The 23,407-nt window shown below is 28.8% G+C and overlaps 2 protein-coding genes across 6 annotated transcripts in view; both read right to left on the bottom strand.

Moving 5' to 3' along the window:
• The window catches only part of LOC106685653 (uncharacterized), a 49,445-nt gene extending 36,530 nt beyond the window's left edge, over positions 1–12,915 (bottom strand). For 2 of the 4 annotated variants that reach the window (XM_014428454.3, XM_014428456.3), the window contains exons 1-5: positions 12,118–12,909; positions 6,635–7,083; positions 5,573–5,736; positions 3,718–3,912; positions 1,755–1,911 (exon numbers count right to left, since the gene is read on the bottom strand). In XM_014428454.3, coding sequence (XP_014283940.1) covers positions 1,755–1,911; positions 3,718–3,912; positions 5,573–5,736; positions 6,635–7,049 — 931 coding nt within the window. In that variant the 5' untranslated portion in view covers positions 7,050–7,083; positions 12,118–12,909. Of the gene's footprint in view, positions 1–1,754; positions 1,912–3,717; positions 3,913–5,572; positions 5,737–6,634; positions 7,084–10,601; positions 10,728–12,117 lie in introns of those variants that run through there. The other 2 variants (XR_001343878.3, XM_014428455.3) reach the window with 2 other exon arrangements.
• Positions 12,916–13,145: 230 nt separating this feature from the next.
• The window catches only part of LOC106685655 (dual specificity testis-specific protein kinase 1), a gene marked incomplete at its 5' end in the record, with an annotated part of 48,995 nt that continues 38,733 nt past the window's right edge, over positions 13,146–23,407 (bottom strand). Inside the window, 1 exon segment of one of the 2 annotated variants that reach the window (XM_067048165.1) lies at positions 13,146–16,005. In XM_067048165.1, coding sequence (XP_066904266.1) covers positions 15,802–16,005 — 204 coding nt within the window. 2 annotated transcript variants of the gene reach the window in all.

Genomic DNA, 23,407 nt, shown 5'->3' with positions numbered 1-23,407 from the left:
ATTCTCTGGGTATACATGTTACATGACCGAGCCATTTGATTTGGCTTTCTCTCACAATCAACACCAAATCAAGTTTCGCAAACATCTGACACAATTCCTCATTAATGCGGATTCATCATTGTCTAAATAGGTTTAATTAAAAAAGAAAAGAAAAATGTGAACTAAAGAAATTTAATTTCTTAAATAATATTTTTACAAAATAAAAATTAAGTAAAGAAAAATGAAATGAAACCCAATAAAGAAAAACGCTACTAATAAAAAGTAAGAAATGTTAAAATGTACAATAAAATACAACTATTTTCCTCTTTGATTAATGATATAATTTGTTTAATAAAACTGTTTGTTAAAAAAAATAGATAAAAACATGTGAAGAGCAATATGAAGCAATAAACAGAAAACAAGCTGAATATCTCTGTATCCTCTCTATATATTTTGTCATAGTATAACCAATCTACTATCAAGGATTAGCTGTCTTAGAATATTGCTAAATTCAATAAGCCATGTTACCAACGATAAGCTCTCTTAGAGTATTGTCATATTCTGTAAGCCATGTTGCCAAGAATAAGCTCTTTCAGAATATTGCCATATTCCATAACCCATATTACCAAGGATAAGCTCTCTCAGAATATTGTCATGTTCTATAAACATGTCCTTTGGCAATACAAAGGAGGCAAAGGAACCAAAATTAGTTGCCTACAATACTCAATCATATTTTAGAACTTCAAATATTAAAAATGTCCTAATAACACTTTTTTGTTGATATCTAATTTTGTCAAAACACAAGAAAATAGAACGAACAACTATTATTTACTAGTATGCTCTAAATAAAACTAAGAAAATGGTAAATTACAAATTGTCAATCCTAAGAAAATGGAGTAAATGTTATGTTTTAGAGTTCAACTTTAAATAGACATTGAAAAAATCAGAAAATAAATACCCAACTATTCATTCCAGAACTCATTTCACAATTGGAAGTCATGACTAATTCAGGATCAATTAGTGCTAATTTTGAAACTAAACTATACGACTTAATAAACAAATCACTACACTATAAATGCTATCTAGTAGAGATATTGCCAATAAAATACCAAATTAATGAAATGATAATACAATTTTTTTTAAAAGTTTTAATACAAACTTTTGACTGCTTTAGTACTAAGACTTAAATGTAATTAAAAATTTAAAATTCACAGTGATGCAAATAGATTCATGACACCCTTCAGAGGTGTCATGCAAGACAATGTCAAGCAGCAGTTGTCACATATGTAAATGTAACACTCAACTGTTGAACTGAGCACATCACCAAAATTTTGACCAATGCAACAAACCAATATGGTAGTTTGCGCAAAGACTGAAGAGTTCTTAACTTGCTGACAACTAAGCTAACATGTTTACCTGTAGGTTGTTGTAACAAGTAATAAGTACTTCATTCCAGACAATGACTGAATTGGAATACCTACAAAGCCTCATAGAAATCATCGGAATTTTATCTATACATTGACAAAATATATAGACAATAAAATGATTCTCTTCTAAAGAATGAGTTGGACCAGAAAATTTACGATAATTTAATAAATTTACGTTAAAGTGATCATTTACATATAATTCATAAATAGTTTCAAAATAAAAAAATTACAAATCATTTTGTATTTTAGAATTTACTTAAGAAAAAATATGACTTTCTTTAGAATAACTATTTCTGTAGAATAACATTTGATTTATTAAACAATTATCATAAAAGATAAATTATTTACCTTTCTTTTGCCCTTCAGGAACTATTGGTTTAACAGGAGCTATAGAAACAGATGGCGTTACCATAGCCGGCCTATTACTGGGTGTTACCCTAGTAATCCCAGGCCTGGCTGGTTCTACTGTAGTAATAGTTTTTCCTCCTCTCAAAACTTCAAGAGTCTGAAAAAAAAAATGGATTAGTAAAAAAAATTGAAATATAACAAGCCTAAGCAATTTTGAACTAAATCCAACAATCAAAGTTGTAACCAAGCATTTAAATAAAGATCATGTTTAAAAATATATATATTTTTTTTAATATGAATAAATATAGATATCAATCAAGACAGATTATTTATAAATACTTATTTTTTGAAATGTAAATAAATACTTAGATGCTATGATAGATAACTTCAGTAAACATTATATTGTATAACGATTGAATTACTAACCCTGTAGTACAGTGTTAATGGTTACCGATTCTTTCCATAGAAAAATAAGAAACAATTTTTTTTCCTAATGAGTAGATAAAAATTGAGAATCTACTAAAAACAAGAAGTAGTGGTTCAATTAAAAAACCCTTAATCTCGGTTTTTTACTTTAAGAGAGGTTAAATATAGCTGACCACAGTAGATCTCATAGTGTTAACTACCAATAAAACAGAACCAAGAGGTGGTTACATTACTTAGAGATACTATGCTAGAGAGTTATTGTTATTAGTAAAACTAGTCCGGCAACAAATCAATTCTTAATTTTGTTAAATAATAATGATTCTTTTCTTTGGGACATTTAGTACCACAACAAGAAAGGGGTCTGGCAAATTATGTTTTTTATTCCTTTTAATTTACTCGTTTTATATATTTATTGGTGTTACACTGCTTACAAGAACTGCCTCTCTTATAATCTTTCTTCACTCTCTCCTATCCCTGTTAAGCATCTTTTTCAATATTTTCTCCACTCCATCCAGCCACCTCAACCATGTCTAATTAGTAAACACTTAGGGACCGATTCTCTGGGTATACATGTTACATGACCGAGCCATTTGATTTGGCTTCCTCTCACAATCAACACCAAATCAAGTTTCGCAAACATCTGACACAATTCCTCATTAATGCGGATTCATCATTGTCTATGTTTACTTACTGGGCCGTAGATCCATAGATCCTGCACAAAAAGCGTCTATCCCTTACCAACAGTTTGCTTTCTGATGTCTTCGATATCATCCAGGTCTAAAAACCATAGGTGACGACAAGTCTAACAACTTTTTCATACACCATTTTCATGATCCTATGGGACAGGACTCTGTAATTCAGAATTTTTCACATGACAAAGCAGCATCTAATCCCACTGGCTTTCAGTTCTATTTCCTTTCTTTCACTTTCCCTGCCATTTTATTATTATCAGTTATTAGTGCACCCAAATACTTAAACGTTTTAACTGCTTTTAGGGTGCGGTTTCCATTTCAACAAATTTATCTCCTCCACATGGTTTTCTTAAAGTTAGTATGTAAACAGTCTTATGTTCATTTATGTGGAGCCCTAGTTAAAAAAAGTAGGAGTCAATGGATTTCCTTGCCTCAGCCCGTCTCTCTGACTACAAAATCCTTTGACAATAAACCATTCATGTTTACAATAGACCTACTACAGTTTAGGATCACTCCAGCCAAAGTGATAAGTTTTTCTGGGATTTCTAATTTCACCATTGTTTTCAGTAATTCTTCCTTGTTTATACCATACCATAATACAGCATTCACTTTTACCAAGGATCTACTACAGTTTAGGGTCATTCCTGTCAAATCGAAATGATTTTTTGGCATTTATAATTTTGCCATTGTTCTCAATAATTCTTCCCTGTTTATAATATTTATAATTGATTATATGAGTGAGTATTCGACAATAATTTTTCATTTATCAGAGTAGCACGCAACAGAAAAGAAAAATTTTATTAATCGGTGGAAAAAATAGTATGGCAAACAATTGTTATAATTACCTTCCTGTTAAGTGCTTGCTGTTGCCCAGAGCCAAGCTTAACGAGAACAGTACTTGGAGCGCTACTGTTGCTACTGCTATTGCTACTAGAAACAGCACTTGACTTTAGTAATGATGTTGAGCCGCCCTGAAGCAATGAGATCACACGGCTTTGAGTTTTGCTGTTCTGTTTATTTAGTTGTATTTGACGCTGAACCTGAAAATTAAAATACATTTAAGTACCACATCATAAAATAAGAATCCTTTAAATGAGAATAAATATAAAAAAAACAAAGAATTTCACCAAAGGTGGCCAGCAGATTGCTATAATCAATATTTAAACTAGTAATCAATATTCAAACTAGTATTACTCAAAAATATAGAAAAAAAATATTACATATAGATCAGGCCTTCTTAATTATTTTTTTAATTCTGAACAATTCAGTCAATTAGAAACCAGAAAAGGATCTCGGTGAAGAGTTTTGAAAATTCCCTCATATATGTTCTTTGGAAATCTTATTACAAATTACAACTTTGTGACCTACAATTTTCCCAGAGATATAAAAAAAAAATTGAAAGTTTAAAATATTTATCTTTAATCATTTTATTTTCTTTAATACCATGAAATCCATGCATTTTTCCGCAAAATTAACTAATACTGAATTAAGTAAGTAAATTCCTTATCATTTTTTTTTCTATAGCATCATTTAGAAGCAAGAGCTCTCAGTTAAGTGGGGTTCAGTTAAATAAGAAAGAGAGAAAGGGATCTCAGTAGAGTATACGCTCATCTATGTTTTAGGGATGCTTAATGTCAACTGGATGACCTCAAATTTATTCAGGAAATATAAAAAACAGCAAAACAAAATTTGTTTCTCCTCTTACAGTTGAATCTTTAAAAATGTACGAAATAGCGAATTGTGCGAAAGTCGAGGGCCACCTGTATTAAAAATTAAACACATTCCCAGCAAGATGGTATTATGAGTGTTGAACGATTGAAGACTGCAGCTCTGCAAAACAGAAAAAGAACTATCCAGAATATCTAGCATTTATATGTCAGCTTGTCACTAAATAAATGTCAGTAGTCTGTGTTGGATATATTAAAAAAATCAAAAATGGGCAAGAGGATTAGGGATGTTGGACAGTACCTGCATCTCCCAAGTAGTCATGGACCAACTTACGATCTTTTCCCTTAGGTTAAAACAGTTTAAAACAGTAGGATAATCAGTCCTTCCTATCCTAATTGGGATATTTCTATTGAGGCAAATAAACAACAAAAAATACACAAAACATCTGATATATATGAACACAAAAATACTACAATAATTAGCAATAAAAGAATAATTTTGAATTCCAGAAATATCAAGTTAGAAGATTTTTTACCAACAAAATATAAATACTGGAAGATTATTGATTGACTGTGTGTATAGATGAATGGAATATGGTTCGGGTGCGGTCAAAAAAACTCAAATAGTAGATAATTATACTATTTTAAATAGTAATAATAATAAAATAGTATAATTATCTACTATTTGAGTTTTTTTGACCGGACCCGGACCATATTCCATTCAAAAATATAAATATGATTCAACTTGCCTAACAAATTATTTCTCTTTTATTCGTATTAGTAAAATATATTACCCTTCAATAAATTATAATAAAGTTATGCACGAGCATTTACATGTAAGGATTATTTGAACCAATGAGATAATTAACTGATACATGTATATTATACATATATTATGTACTTAAGTGATATACGTGTATCATTGAAGTATATTAACAAAATATTCAATTTCTCCCAGAAAAATAAAAACTGACTTTAAACCAATTTCATTTTCACTAACTCATACACTTCTATAAAATAAAAAAACACTAACCTCTCTTAAATATTTCTGTTGATCTTGAACTCGCCTAAGACGTTCTGCTTCCTGTCGTTGGGCAGCAAGAGTTGCTTCATCTAACTGAGCCTCATCCATAACTTCCCTTATGTTTCTTCTCAGGTTGGATATTTTCTTTTTATCAGCATCTCCTTCATTTTCCACTTAATAGACAATTACAACCAAATTATTAACATATAAATATTAGCAAGTGAAATAAAAGCAAGAATTCTTTAATTAAGGGGTGCATGCCTACTTCTATCACATAACCTTAATTTAGTTAGAAAAATATCAGGCAGGATTAGCTGATCAAATATTAATAATATGAAAAAATATTGTGAATATAAGATACAACACAGAATTTTTTAGTTCACTTAAGGAGTTCGTGTAATAGTCTGAGGTTCTTAAAGAACAAGACATTAATAAATAAAATTGATAGCTGATATAAAAATATAAAGAGGTATTTAATAAAGTAACATAATAGTAAAAGAATGAACCAACCCGAATGATAAAACTAACATCCCTCTTGTCACCAATATTCTTAGTTAAATAACAGTTGAAAGAAAATTCTCTCAAAAATAGTAGAACACTCAGAGCCTGTGACTGACAGTTCAGAGTACCTAATATTTATTACAATAACTGACAAGAGCAGGCAATATACGATGCAAAGTAGCCAACGTTGTAATTTTTCAAAATGAGAAAACCTTTAGTTGTGTTCTTCATAAAGCTAGTGGAAATGTTCCAAGCACCACAGTGAAGCAAGCCATTAATATATGTAAAATGCCGTTATAAATTATTACTTATTTGGGTCAAAAATATACTGAAGAATCATTTTCTATATATTCATCCATTATACCACAAACTGGATGATAAAATATTTATAAAAGATTGCCACCAGATTTAAATTCTAATAAAATAATTTAAGGGCAATTAAAATAACTTATCTCCTTCAAGCCAACAGAAACCTGCTACAGTCTCTAAAGAAAATATTTGAAACTATCGGTCCAAAAAATTGATTAACAGTAAGTAGAATCAATCCTATTTTTAATAATTAATACTCACTTTTCTTTTTCTTCGCTTTGCTTTCTGAGTCTTCATCACCATCTGCTTTTCTCTTACTACTTTCGTTATCTTCATCATCATCTTTTTCCTCCTCTTCTTCGACTTCCTTGTCATCATTTTGTGTATTCTCAGACTCATCAGCAACATCTTCTTCCTCTTCTACTTCTACTTTTACTCTGATTTCTTCTTTATCCCCTTCAAGTTCTCTCCCTTCATCTTCACCCTCCTGAGCTTCTTCTTCTCCTCCTTCATCCTCTTCCTCTTCTTCTTCCTCATCATCTAATGGCTCCTGCTTAACGGCTCTTAGAAGCTCTTCACTTTCCATAACCCGAACTGGCTCAACAGGGGGGCCAGCCCCTCCTGGTATAACTCGCTGAATTGTAACATCACCAATTCTAGTTACATATTCCTCCATTGTGGTTTACTTAGCTAATGTGCCTTCCAATCATCTGAAATCAACAATATTAATATAAATTGTGAAATAAATAAATAAAAATTAGGAATTTTTAGAAATAATTTAGGTTAAATATTAAGAGCTAATATATGTATATATAGTAAACTGTAAAAATTTAAATATAAGAATAAATAATTATAAATATAAGAACAAATAGTTATAAACTATTTGTTATTTTTTTTACTGTAACCCAGACCATCTTCTTATAATTAAAAGCTAATATTTAGCAATTGAACAATATAATCTAAAAGATAAAAACAAAAAATATCTACCACAGTTATAGAATGCACAAGTTGATATAGGAGTTAACAAGAAAAAAACAACAATAAAAGACAAAATTAAAATTTTAAAAACAATATTTTTTCCTATACAAAGAGCTTACGTAAATAACTCTTTACTTACAGTTATTATTTTTAAAAAATCAATAATTAACTCTATTTTACTTTTCTAATATTGTCATATAAAACAGAATGGATATCCCTCACTCCTCTGTAATTATACACAAGAGTAAATTGATTATAACTGATTTGAGAGACGATCGAGGAAAGAACAGAAGAAGGTATGTTGTTAAACCAAAAACATAAGTGAAAATAGAGTCACGGTCATGTCTAACTGATAAAACTTCATGATTAATTATGTTACAATTTGCATTGTTTGCTCCTTTGAGATTTTTACAGGCTTAGGCCAATCATAATAATAATATAAACAATCAGCTAAATTATGAAAAGGGGAGAAGAAAAAATTGTTTATGAAAACATCATTTATACACTAGCACAATGTAATGAACAGAAATCAATAAAACAGTGATTGTAAAAACAATAAAAAGAACCATTGAAAAAAAATTGTTTTGTTTGGAAAAAGCGATCAGTGGGTATTAATAATGGGCCATTGAGGACATAAATATGCTTTATAATTACACCAATATTAGAAAATTTCTAGAATTCAAACCTTAAAAAGCTAATCAATATGTAGTAATTAGTAGTGATTATTTTGTCAGGTTAGACGTGAAAGAGATAAAGAGGTGGTTTATCAAAGATGAGGGTTTTTTTTTAGGCATGATTTTAAACTAGATATCAATATCAGGTTAAATTATATTGAAATATTTTGAAATTTATACTGATACCTCAATTAACATATTATACAAATGATATATGTCAAATTTAAAATAGCGATATAAATTAATAAATTTGTTTATGTTCCAATGATCATATAGTAATTTCGAATAATGAATTAGACAACTAAATGAGTTGATATCAGTATATATAAGTGTCAGGTGAGTTTAATGCAATTTTGAGTCCTTCTAGATAACTTAATTTGAAGAAGGCCTGATGAGCGGAAACAATGAGCATGTATAAATAAATATGATAAAGTAACAATTAACCGGTAAAACAGATTATTTTTCCATGGACTTAAAAGTTTACACATAATGCTATTTAATTTCTAATTTATCGAAATTATTTGTTAGAGGGATTGAAAATGAAAAAAAAATCAGCCCACCTTGATTTAATAAAATAATCTTTCTTCACATTAAATAGCCTTAAAATTGAACAAAGCTAAAGAAGAATTAGTATACTCCAAAAATAAACGATAGGTACACTTATTTTTTGTTTGGCTTGAAATACCTTGCTCTTTAAGGTCTATTGTGCGTCTTATCAGTAGGTTGTTTAAAACAATTTCACTAAATTCTGTGAATCTGAATAAGCTCTGTGATTGATCAGCTGACGCTGCCTAGGGTACTCAATGTGATCCATGCAAACCTCAAACTTGCGAACATATTTGCATTTGCAGCAGATGATATGACAGGCCATTTCATTTTCAGTATGATAGAATCTATAGAGAGGTGATCCTGTCAACTTGTGGTCAAAATTGTTTTTATTAATTTTACAATGTTCTTATTAACTTATACAACCTGTATATATCCCAGCTATTTTCTTCATGAGCTCCTTTCCAACTGGAATAGCATTTTGCTTATTTTTATAGGGCCCTTCTAGAAGTGTTTTTAGTTAGCCAATAATATTCACCTTTTTAGTCCAAAAGTAAAGCCGCCTTTACTTCTTTTTAGATAGCTTAAGCTGATAATACAAAGAGCCTCTAGCTTGATTAGAATCCCCTCAGAGCCTATCCTAACCAATTTATCAATTTCTTCACACCATGGTACACTGTACTGTCCCAGCACCCACTAAAAGCTTACTTTATTGTATTGTGTTTGTTCAGTACAGCATTGTAGTCTTCTACAACTCTTAATCATGTTATAGGGATTATTGAGTGCACCTATTGTCACCATGGCAGCAAGTATAGATTATTACATCTCTAACTTTCCATAGTTCCTCTGATAAGAGTACTGGCACAGTAGCTGATAAATGATATTTCAAATTGAGAATAGATATTCTATCCAGTAGCATCTTTGGATAAGGTTAAATCCAAGATCACACCAACCTTTGATAATACATTTTAAAATAGGGAAAGCTTTAAACTGAAGCTCTTCAGCATCCACCAAACCTTTTAGCAAGATATTATTTTTTTTGAAAACCTTGGAGTATATTATAAAAACCTGAGAGTTTAAAACTGATGATATGATACAAGTCTTTCAGGAATTTATTTCCTCTTGATTTTTATCTTTCATTAAAAGAAAATTCAAAATTTTTACATCAGATAAACTGTATAAAAAGCTTGAAGCATGTTTTGATAAAATAACAAAATTAGATAATATCTAATAATTAAGTCTTATAAACTTTATTTATAAATAAAGTTATTAGGAAAAATTAATGTTTTATTTATGTGATACAACAGACAAAAAAAAATCAAAATTAAGTTTTGAGGGCAGGCTAACTCAATTTAGCATTCCAACCACTATATGTTGTTTATCAGTAAAAAATAAAACTCGGTCTCATTGATTTAACATCTTTAAATTACTTTTATCTACAGTCCAAATCTTTAATCCTTCCCTTTCTCTCAGTTTTGGTTGAGCAAGGGAGAAAAATATCAATGAACTAATCATGATGTTCTTAAACGCAAAATTTTCAAGTTCAAATAGAAATAATAATATACTTTGATTCTTTCAATATCTAAGGTAGCAATGGAAAATATGTGTTTTCAGTTTAATAAAAGACATTTGGTTTCTTCAATGTTAACAGTGACAAAAAATGATAGCCAATGGTTAATGATTTTTAAAATAATATTTTTCTTTCATGAATCTTGTGATATTCATTCGAGAGATTTAGATGCTTTTCACAATCTATCAAACAAATTACGTTTTAGAGAAAAGTTGCTAACTGGTAAGCAAAAGAAGCTAAAGAATTGACCAAAGATGTTGTGATCTGAAATTCACCTTACTTATTACTAACAAGGAATTTAATAGTAACTCATCTTTCTATTTAAAAAGGCAATACTGATCTTACAGAGCAATATTCCGATCTAAGAGTTCAATTTTTAAAACAAATTCTTTACAATATATAATTTATTTTCTATAGCATAAGTTAAAAGTGTAACAGCAGTCTGATAGAATATTTGTACCTGATTAATTGTCCATGTTAGCTATATTAAGTATCACATTAATTAATCATCCTCAGTACATCATAATATCCTGTTACTAAAATTTTAATTCCCAACATAGGTAAAAAATTAACTGTTTTTATGCTACAAAATCTTTTTATTTTTAAAAATTACTTTATAAATTTATTTCTCAGAAAATAAATTAGTTCCATAACTGAAATTAAAAAATCATCAAATTTATACTTCATTTGGATACAAAAAGAACATATGATGTATTAGTTATTTCAGATTAATCCTCTAAAATAAGAAGTTTATAACGATAAATAGATTTTTTTTTCAATGGACTAACAATGAAAATGTTTATTATATTATACAAAAATTATATCAATATTATCTTCTAGTGCTGGCATATCTTGCATAAATGTTCATCGAGGCATCTACAAGCAAACATTGATTTAGATTCTAAGGTACAAAATCATAACAATTTAATGATTAATGATAATGAAATGATTTTTAATTGAGTTACAACAGAATAATGTAGCAAGGTTAATGAAACTCAAAACTTAAATATTGAATAGGACCACGTAAAGATAGAACAACTTATATATCAAAAGTAATCTATAGAAAATAAAGTCTAAGATATCGTTTAAAAAAAATTAAGCATGGATTACTAATATAGTATACAAATAATGCAGAAAAAGGTATAAATATACCTATATATTATTTTTATTTTGCTATTGTCAATAACAATCAACATAAACTAAAAATTAAAAGAATTTAAAAAAACAAATCTTAGAAACAACAAAGATGTACAAAAAGTGCAAGCATAGCAATACACAAAAAACGAGCTTAAGAATAGATATGTAATAAATTGACTTTTAAATTTCGCTTTTAGCTAATTAATTGAAGTAAAACATGGACAGTTTGTGCACGCAATGAATGGAATTTTTGATAACTATTGATAATACTTTCAATGAATACAAACCATCAAAAAAGACAACTCAACTATAGACCAATCTTATAAAAAAATTAAGATAATTATCTATAAATTCGAAGTAAGTGATGTTAAACTGATAACAAAAATTTCAATTTGATACCTAATGCTTCGGTCACATGACAAATACAAAGCGAATAACAGGTTAATGGAAGATCAAGATCAAATATAAACTAAAAAAAAATAATAATAACAATATATCAGGTAACTTAAGAATTCATAAACATTATTAAAAAATAATGGCTGAGACTAAGAATGACCTTTCAATGGGTTTTATATGTATTAAAGCTCTTATAGCTGAAGAATACCTTTAAATTGGTTATGTTATCAGTAAAAATAAGCATAGTTGAAACTGATTTTCATAATAGACAATAAAGCAACAATCCTATAAACAAAATATGACAACTAAACACATTCACTTTTCAATTAAACATATTTATTCATTAATGATATTTATTCCCAATATTCTTTAATGTTGTTCACCAGACATAATAATTATTCAAAATTAAATGTAACAATAAATGTATGATAAAATTCACATACCTTATTATTTTCAACTTAAAAAACAAACAAGTCTTCCTTATCATATAAAACCAACTAACACAATAGCAGAAGCATGAAATGAACTATCGTTTCTTCAAGTCATTACATAGGAAGAAAATAATTAATGTCCGGTTTTAATGACACCACCGGATCCATTGATGTGAGAAACGAAGGTTTATGCCTTTTGTTGATACGATCCTTCAATCCCATTGTAAGGTTAACTTATCCATCTCAGAGCACACAATGCACAACATTAATCCACATAAGTCAATCCTAGCACTTCACTTCAGATGTCCTGGCCATTACGAAAAACAATTACACTTATACAGCCTTCATTCCATAATAAAAATAAAACGATAACTTAAGGCCTTAAACTGGTAGGCTAGGCTTGTGTGATACCTTCTCTATTGAGCCATTGCTGCCACGATTCTAATAATCCATTAAAAGAGTTTTATCAAATTTATGGAAGAATTACGACCGATCCCGACCCTCCTGGCTAACTAAATGCGATCTCTACCAGGGGTCGAGGGATTTTAAAACATAAATCATTACAGCTACTGATTAACCAATGGAATGCAAGAGCCTCCCATACTCGCACAAACTAACCTAATCAAAGCCCTCCCCTTTAACTTTCCATTACGACAATTTTGAATGCAATTAAACGAAGTTAATAGCCAAATTAATAAATGAAAACATAAGACTTTAACTTGTTCACAATTATAATCCCATCATAAATTAAAAAATTCAAACCCTAATTTAACATTATTTTCTTTCTCTTTCTAAAATGAACGACCCTTTGTTGAAAGTCATCAATAACACGTCTGATTCTCTGAGTCTCTTAGGGCGCAGTTACCGATTTAACTTAATTTGCATATCCCAGGCTTCGTTCCAGCCTATTTTCTCGCTCATTATTGAAAACTTGGTTCTTGTAAATTTAATATTTGATGAAATTTCGATAAATTTCATATTATTTTTTTAAAGGAATATATATGAAAAAGGAAGAAGCAGTTTGGAATAAAACCAACAAAAACTTGGAACAATTTATTTCTAAATAATTAATGAATTTATATGTTAAATTTATTAACAATAGTATACAGGTTTTATTTATACATAAAAAAAACAACAAAAACAAAACCTTATTTTTAGAATTAAGGGCAGTCCTTTTGTCTTTTTTTTCTTTTTTATACACTTCCCAATGCAACCTTCACATACATTACAAATTTACAAAGATTTACAAACAATAAAAAAGAAAAAAAAAAGAAAAACTTTTCCTCAGTTAAATTATAACAGACGGAGAAAAAGGCACCTAGATTCACTTGAGCTTTTTGCAATATTATTGCACTCAGGAGTGTCCCAAGTCACTTAATAAATAGACATAGTATGAGTAGACATGCCTAAATGTCTATTTTCTTTAGAACCTACAAATTCAAAAAAGAAAAACCTTTGCACCCTCGACAATTTGACTAGATCATAAATATATATCTATATATTATATAAAAAGCATATGCATAATATTTTTTAATTAGTCTAAAAAAATACCATTTAGACATTACATCAATACTAAACAGTATTACAACAGAAAAACAAAGAATGGTCAGTCCCAAGTTAAATTTCCCATTTCTTCACAATTTTTGATTACTGAAAATAAAATATTTTATACCTATATATACAAACTTATGGGGCATTTAGGTCCTTTGGCATTATTTATAACAGTGCAACAACACTTGGCATTAAAAAGGAAGACGGAGTTATTTAGCAAATTACAATAATACTGCAGAAATACTTTTGACATAAATCTAAAATTTTCTCCAAAGTTATAGAAATTAACCATTCAAACTCTGTTATTTTTTTTTTGTTTTTCTTTTCTAAGGTAGGCATAGGAACTCTTGAATTTAAAATAAAACAATTTTCACAAAAAAAAAAAAAAAAAATAGTATTTGTATAGGAAAGCTATCTTTCTTCTTTTTTCTTTCTTTTTCCTCTACAAAAAGGTATATAATTAAAAATATTGAAACACTTGTATTAATTTTAAATCAGAAATATGATTAAAACAGGATAAGTTTACTGTTATGAAACAAAATATATAGTTACTGCAGCTTTCCCTCAACAGAATTAAACTACAAGTAACCAAAGGAAAACATTAAAAAAATTAACATGGAATAAAGATTAAGTTGAAAGCAATAAAGTTTCACTAAGTTAACTGTAGATTCAAGCTCCAAAGTCATTTAAAAACAAACCATTAGTCAAAAGTGTAAATTCTTAATGATAAATTAATTGTATGATTCAACTAATTCTTGCAATAAATATATTACAGAACCAACTATCTTACTTAAAATGCGTTAAAATTTAGTAGGAATACGTTACTTTACTGAATAGAGTTAACATGGTACAAAACATCTAATATTAAGAGATAAATGCTTAGTAAAAAGAAAATATCAGTGTACAAATATAATAGCAATAAAATTTTAATATAACAAAACATTTGAAACTATCTCGCAAACTTAATTTGGATGTTATAACACTGAGCAGGTGGTTTCATATTACTAAAGGATGCTGATACATAAAAAAGAACTATTTACAATTTTACCCCTTCACTGTTAATACAGAAATCAACTTGAAAATATACACAATATATTACATGAAGAAAGGATGATAACATACACTGTTATTTGCAGAAAATAATGTTATAATAAGTCACTTTCTTTATACACAAGTCAGTCTTTTTTTGGATTTACATCTGACCTATTTAAAGAATATGTACAAATCTTATTCTTATTGTTTTAAGAATTACATTTTAAATTATCACTATTTCCATATAGAGTCCTAATATTATTAAAAATATTTTTTTTAAAGATTTAAATGAATTTTTATAACAATGGATGGAAGTAATAAAAGGATAAAGGAATGAGATAATATAAATTTCTGATTCAAATAAAAATATAAAATCTGTAAGTGTACAATAATAATTGTGGGTTTAAATATGATTAAAAGAGTATGAATAAAGGCATTTTTATGAGATGAATACTGAGGCAGACTTCCCTTTCCACTAAAAAAAAAAAAAAGAAAAAGAAAAGAAACAAGAGATAATAGAAATGTATATAAATATATAATTTACATTTACTTAAAATGTACAAATATTCTATTAATTGCACTTTTACTATGTATGTTACCATATAACAAAATACAAACCACTATTAAAAAGTAACATGTAATTATAATCAACAAAGAAAGAACCAATTGAGTTCAGTCACAAATTCAAATGTATATCCTATTAAAAAAAAAAAGGCATAAATTTGTTACAAGATTTCATTAAAAAATAATAAAAACATACAGTAATAAAACTTAGGCTATTATTTATTTCCACTATAACTCACATATTTTCGTTTTGTTTTTTTATCTTGAAATAATATATTACTTTCTCTATTACTCTTATTTTCTCTTTTGTTAAAAGGAATCAATCTTATCAAATATCATATGTGTTATAACCAGTTATTAAAGTAAGCTATTATCAAATATAGATTGGAGAAACTGAACAATGACTCATTTGAATGTTCCACAAATGAAACACGTACTCCAGCTTAAAAATAAACATAAAGCCTTCTTGTGCTTATTGTCTTTTAGAAACAATTCCTTTATGAAACTGCTGATTCTTGATCGACACAAAAAAAAACAATTTTTCAGCCTTTATTTCTTGTCAAATATTTGAAGTTTGCTGCTCACTGCTCCCTCACACACAAGAAGTCTAGCACTTACACCTCTACCTCCTCTTCTAGCTTGACAAGTAGATCGCAGTTGCCGTAAATACTCCCTTGGTTCAGTAGATGAGCCTTTCCTTTCGAAATATTCCACCATCTTGTGAATCTGTTGAGGCCTGAGCTTTTCCTCATTCTACAAACAAAAAAAATAAGCATATGTATTATATAAGATTAAACATGAATTTTAACTTTTGTACAAAATGTCTTTGTTAATTAATTAAATAAAGTAAATATGGCAAAATATTTCATGAGATAGTACTTTAAAAAGTTGTTTACAGTAATTGTAGACTTGAAAATATCACTGCTATGGAAGAATAATGATGCAACTGTAAAATTTTTTGAAATTGATTTCATTGTGTTGGAGGGTTTATAAATGAATTTACTGCATGTTAGTAAATCGGCATAATAGTACTTAAGAAAACTCCTCACTTGGTGAATTTTTAACAAAAATTAAAATGACAGAGAAACATCTACTAAACGCATTTTAAAGCCCGCCAACACAATAAAGTTAATTTCACAAAATTTACTATTGGATCAATATTCTTCCTGACCACATTTTATGCACATTTTAATCAATAAAATTAAGTATTACATTTAAAACAATAAAACAGGTCAATATATTGCATAAGCAATGTATTGTACATGAAATTACAAACAAATAGTCAATTGGTAGCACTCCGAAGACTATTCTACATAAGAAGATCACAGTCATTTTCACTATCAATTATTTTATTTGACATGATGAGGAACAATAAGGATTGTATAAAATACAGAGTTTTGACATTTTTCAGAGAGACCTAGTTCTCCAAACATCTAGTGTTTCAGTTCTTAAATGTTTTGAATGAATGTGATGCAGAACCACTTTCTCTTCAATCTCATAAATTAGCTAAATGACTGTCACTACATTTGGACATGATGAAGTTCATCCCATTGAATGCAATAAAGCCTTCAAAAGTTGTAGGCAATTTTTTATTTGTCCTCTTTACTATCTTTATTTTCCCCTGATTAATAAATAAGTTAATAATTAATTTCAATTTGAAGAGGAGTAAAAATCTTCCCCTTTCAAACATTGATTTACATCATTATATTTTATTTATATAAAAAAGATTTGGAAATAATAATCAAAATATTACATTATATTAAAAAAACAAATAAATTTCTACTTTTTTTCAATTTACTAGGAAGCCTTGTTTGTAAATTTTAATTAGTGAGCAATTTTTTACAAATAATATTTTTATTATTACTCTATTTTCTTACATAGTTGACAATTCAAAGCTATTTTACTCTCCTCCCTCTCCCCACTTTATCAACCAATTTACTGTTGATTTTATGCTTATTCCTATTGTCATTAAAAAAAACAAAATACTTCACTAATTTTAATATTTATTGACAGGTTCAAGGTTACTTACCAATCTTATACAGAAATAAAATATAATCAAATATTAGAAGTAAATAATTGCTAGCTAATTACAATATTTTTCAATAAGAAAATTCTCTGCTTAGACTTACAATAAACAAGGCAAAGGTGTAATGAAGGAGAAGATGGGCTATATGTTAATAAAAAAAAAATAATAAAGTAGAATCTACTAATTATTTATTAGTTTCACACACATGGTATAAGGGCTATTCTCAAAGAGGGAGACAGATGTGAAATCCAGACCATTTGTCATGTTCCATTTACAGTTTTGTAGTCGGAAAATTTTTTAAAATGTAGTAAAATATAGTAAGGAAATTGTTCATACCCAGGATTGCAATTTACTCTTACATTTTTTAAAAAGTCTTATATTAAAATATAACAAGGAAAAGAGTCTCTCCTTAAGGAACTATTATTCCTATACTCTAGGTACTTTTTAAGAATTGAGAAACTCAACAGTATACAAACTAGACAATATATAAAAAAATAACCTATCTATACAAAATTAGTATTTAATAGTTTTATTACAAAAAGAAATAAGATTTAATTAAAGTATAACCTAATTTTTATTCTAGAAGCTAAAAAATAAGTATCTTAAAATTACTTAGCAATTAAAAGATTAGCCATGTTAATAATCAAGGAACAATAGTATCCCCTAAATAAAAGTGAGAGTTTTGTTTAAGTAGACCAATATTTCTATTGAAAATAAAATTAGTTAAATATGTCAATATTTCATGGCTCTAGTCAGTCCAGGCAAGATTATTTTGTAGAAGGCCATTCAGTTGAAAAAATTATAAAACAAATCTTCTAGCGTAAGTCAGAATACTTCTGTACACTTAGAAATTATGTTTTCCATTACCAGAATAGATAGGTTACTATCTTCATCTGACAACATGAGGATGAAAATGTAAGAGTCCTTTTTTGTATTTCAAATTTTCAAAGTTGTATATTCCTGGTTAGTTTTTTCACCATTTTTTTAAAGGCTGTCCGCACACCTCAACTAACTTCTGGATACAATCAACTAGGAGGATCCAGCAAGTGTGAATGTCAGTTGGGACATCAATTCTCAATAAACCTGTATCATACCACTGGCCTCATTGTTAAGGTAAACATACAAGCTAATTCTTCAACTTCCATAGTGCGTGAAGGTACTTTTATTTCAATAACACCTGAGAAACCATTTTCAGCAAGATAAAATATTTTTGAAATCCTGAGATTTGTATGACTAGGAAATGGGTCTTTATTTACATAAATATTTAGAGGTTTAGGTTAATAAATAAATACTAGGTTTGTTTGAAAAAAAAATTTTCACTAAATTTAAATATAATTAAACATTTTCTGAATCTCTTCCTATAAAATAATGAACTAACAGATCTGCAAGTACAGATTGATCACAGAACCATTTTCTCCATGTTTATTGATACAGTTAACTGAAAGATAAACAATAAAGAGGTGATGTGTCTTTGAAAGAACAGCAACTGGAATTCCAGTAAATAGGAAGGAGGAATGGCTATTTTTCTGCTGCTGATCTGGTCCATCTTGGCCATGGCTACCTCTCTAATAACATTGACAAGGATATTATAAAACTACTCAATAATATTCTTCCACATGTAACTTCTTATACCATGACAATCTCAAATTAATTTTCTCTTTGGCTGAGATGAGGTAAATAAAAACCTATGACTACAGTTTGAAATGGTTTATCGAGTGTCAAAGCGGGAGGTACTATAACAGTCACTGTAACAATAAATATTGATAGGGTTTCTTATCATAAATATGATAACTTGCGATATAACATCCTAATTCAAATTTTTAACCTCACTACTCCTGTTTAGTTAGATAGTAGCTTATTAAAACAAACAAAAAATTACAAATGGAATATTACAGAAGCCACGTATATTAATGTTCAGAAATAGGTAACCTAATATTATATTACAAAATCAATATCATTTAAGATGTGATATACATCAATATTGAGACGTGAAGTTGCCTCTCTCAGGGTCACTAATAAAAATTTATTAAAATGAAGAGTAAAGTTAGTACTGTAGATTACAACAATGTATAACAGTTCTGGAGGTTTGATACCAATAATGAAATTTACATGACTCCTCCGACTGAACTTCGAGTCGAAATCTAGATCTAAAAGATCAGATAAAAATAAAAATCCTACGTACACATCAATATAAAACTTTACCTTTTAAGCGATTTGTTTCTCATTTCACCCATAAACATTAAATACTCACTTCAAATGATGTGATATTAATACTACCGTTTTATTTAACAAATACAAAGCCAACCAGCATTCCACACAAATTAGAAAAAAAAAATCACTTATAGGTCATGAAGAGTCTTGGGTTCAATACTTGGTGATGAAGTAAAGTTTCTAGACTAAAGATTGTGCAAGGAAGTGATTTGGTCAGGGAGCAACCTGCTATTCTACATTTAGACTTCTGAAATTCACTGCCTGTTTGATCTTTTATAAGATCCAATGTTCCACAAAATACTTCAATTTCCAAAACTCTCATTTTCATATCTCAAAAGAATAGGAAGGAATATAATATACATATTTGTCATGTAAATAATTCCTTTTAGCTTCTCGGACAGTAAGAAGTAACTTAATAATTTTGGAAGAAAGAAATAACAAAGATTTTTTTTCCACTTTGTTCTTGTCTCTGGGAAAGTGCCTTTTTCATCCTTCTATGTTTACTATATACATCTTTTTTTCTTTTTTTTTCCTCCATAGTTTAAAATCCTTCATTTACATTTTCTCATAAAGCTACCTGCTAACCCAGTAATGCTTTTCTATAACTAGACTTGTGCATATATAAATATAAATTAAACGAACCCAATAGAAAGTTTGACCTAAATTATTGATGAATTCAGTTAAAATTGAATATTGATATACAATGTTTAGGTAACATAAGATTTAATTACTATTCTATTCATTTTTAAGTTAAATGTAATGTTGTTAAATTTATAGTGCTTTTCGTAACTTTATTTAACATATATTCAAACAAATTACTTGATTTTCTTAACCTGGAATGTTGGTTTATGATTCTCAATCTTCAACTTGATATCATCAAACAAAGTCATTTGAAAACCTACTACATATCCAGAGTGGAAGAAGCACAATGCAAAATTTCTACTGTGAGAAAGTTAAATGGTTGGATGTAAAACCTTCCAAAGCACTGCCAGCCATCAAGTATCTCAACAAAATACACAATACAATACATATTTTAACCAGCAACATGTGTTTAAGAAATGATCCTCAGAGTTTTTATGTAAAACATAGCCTTTATCTTACAAAAGTGGACAGAATTCAAAAAGAAACTTCCTAAATATTTCAAAAATACATTAGAAAACCAGGGTGAAAATTTCAATAAGATATCTTTGGCAATAATAATCCGATATCAATGATTTTTATTTTGTTTTGTAGGGAATTTAAAACACAGCTATATCCAATTAAAAAAACATTAATCAATTAATATGCTTCATATCATTACATAAATCATAAAACAAAATATGTATACTTTTTTAGTTATATACAAATAATGTTCTAATACATCAATTTATCCAATAATCTATTGGATAAATTGAGCATTTCAATAACATTAAACCAATTAAAGTAGAAAGATAAACATAACATGGATTTACATGAAGATCAGCACAGAATATTTACAAAATACACATGTATTCAAAGTCCTGGAATTTTGTAAATGCTTTTACATAAGTCTAGCTCTGAGTATGTTAAAGAGTTGGACTGAAACATTAGATGTGTAAATAAATAAAACATAACCACATCATAAATCAACAGTCAAGTACAAATTACTTAGGATTGAAATTTATTTTGAGTGAAGGTTTCCCGGTGTTATGTCTCAGATCATAAGTTAATTCAAATGCTAATGGGAAGATTAATGATGATATTAAGGCAAAAACATCAGATATCATAGGTCAGCTTCAAATAATGCTCTGAATTTAAACCAGTAATTTTCAATCCTGATAACAGAACAATTATTTTTAGTTCTAGGAAATATTTTTAGCTTCATTTTATTTATCACCAAAACTGTCATTCAAGAGAGAATTCGAATTAAAGGAGATTAACTCTAGACAATAATAAGCTGCATATAAAAAGTTGTGGGCTATATAATGAAGAAATTACAACAACAACAAAATGCTAAACTGATGAGTAGATAGGCATCAAACAGGCAGATATCAAATGATTGAACCTCTTACATCCTAAGGGTCGGTTGCACCAATCTCCGGTAAAACTAAGATTTGAATAACTTGGATTTGTCCAACAGTTTAGTAAAACTCTGATAACTTAGCGACCAACAGGTCCAGAAACATCTGGTCTACAACAGTTTTGTTAACCAGGTTTCCAAGGCAAACTGAAACTGAGATAACTGTCAGTAGATCATGCTATTATTCTCGAAAATTCAAATTAAATATTGGTTGAACTTCATAATGATTATGTTTTAATGTATTTATCAAAGTTTTCCATTTTTTCATTCCATTACTAATACACAGCTAAGGTAACTAATATTTATGATATTATAGTTACCACAGAACTGTAGCAATTTTTAATCAGTGAATCATAGTTTATTAGAACAAATAAGGAAATCCTTTTATCAAATTTCATCTATGGGAACAAATCATTATTATTAACTTTTTTAGTCAAAATTTCTAAAAATATTATTCATCCGACCACTGTAAAAAATGATTTGGACTAAGCAACATTTTTTTTTTCATTATTACCTGAGAAACAAATTCTTAGAAGCCTTTGTCATCAGTCAAATAGTCTATCTCGATCAAATCAGTTTCATTGAATTTGGAAAGAAACAGAATAATACAATACGCCTTTGCCAGATAACTGATCCAACTGGAATTATAGAAGTTCCCTTGTATGATTACATACTTAAACGTAGATTTAGGTTTGGCTGGTAAAGTTTACTACCAGATTTAAAGGTTAACTTCACTGGTATAACGGATAATTATTGAATTTACCCGAGATTTCACTAATCTTAAACTATAATTAGTTTAAACTGTGATGGTGCAATGCAACCGTCCCTAACCCTAAGCCTATATTTTTGAAATCAACTCTTAGTAATCCTGTAATGGCTACATTTCTTCATAGTTATATACATCAAATTCCAAGTCATTTCAATAGGAGACTACTTATTTGAATCTTGCCTGCGAGAGCAGATTTTTGATTTACAACAAATTCATGCACAGAATAGGAGGGAGTAAGTTCAGGTAATCACAACAGCCATGCCAGTAGCTGTTGCAGACACTACAATCACATAAACTATGAAATTAGCTTTAGTGGCAGTTATATTGTAATTTTAGAATCTATTTAACAGATGATAGAAATACCATGACAGCTAATTGCCACATGCATACACCTTGTATGTGAACTGTTGAACCTTAAAACCTACAACACCAACATTATATATAGCTAATAGCTTGTATGTTTCCTAGTTGTTATTCGTCTATAGTGACAGTTGTTGTTTGCTATATTTGAAATGAAATGAAACAAAAAATAATTTTATTCTGGGACATATGTCTCCTAAGAATAAATACATGGTTCATACATTAAAATTTTTATCTGGCAAGCATTTTCAAATTTTCAGATAATGGAATGAAATTACGTTGGTATATTGGCTTTACTACTGTTTATAATGTTAATCAATATATGACTATTTATTTGATTACAATGATGTGGAGGTTTGGTTATACAATCAGTGGAGGAATAAGTGTTGTTTAAAGGAAAGAATGGATGAGGACTGACGAATGGAGATGGGAAGAGAATTCCAGAAGGAGGTTGCACGTATGACGAAGGATTTGCTAAAGAAGACGGTTCTATAGGAGGGCATGTATGAATCAATCGGTTGGGATCTGGTGTTTAATGAGTGGATGGATGAACGAAGAGTGAGGAGATCTAGGATATAGGTAGGTTTTTGATTTTAAAAACTTGGAATAGGAAAACACCAAGGAGGTATTGCCTTCGGGAGGTTGGATAAAGGTTGTATAGGTATGCACTTCAACTCGGTATACCAGTGGGAGATTTGAGAGCGCCTAGGGAACCCAAGATAAATCTTACAAAGCAATTCATGAGTCTCTT

Source organism: Halyomorpha halys, unplaced genomic scaffold (genome assembly GCF_000696795.3).
Source record: "Halyomorpha halys isolate HHAL.00 unplaced genomic scaffold, Hhal_1.1 Scaffold722.1, whole genome shotgun sequence".
In the NCBI taxonomy this organism is placed as follows: Eukaryota; Metazoa; Arthropoda; class Insecta; order Hemiptera; family Pentatomidae; genus Halyomorpha; species Halyomorpha halys.
This window is presented reverse-complemented; position numbering and strand designations above follow the sequence as displayed.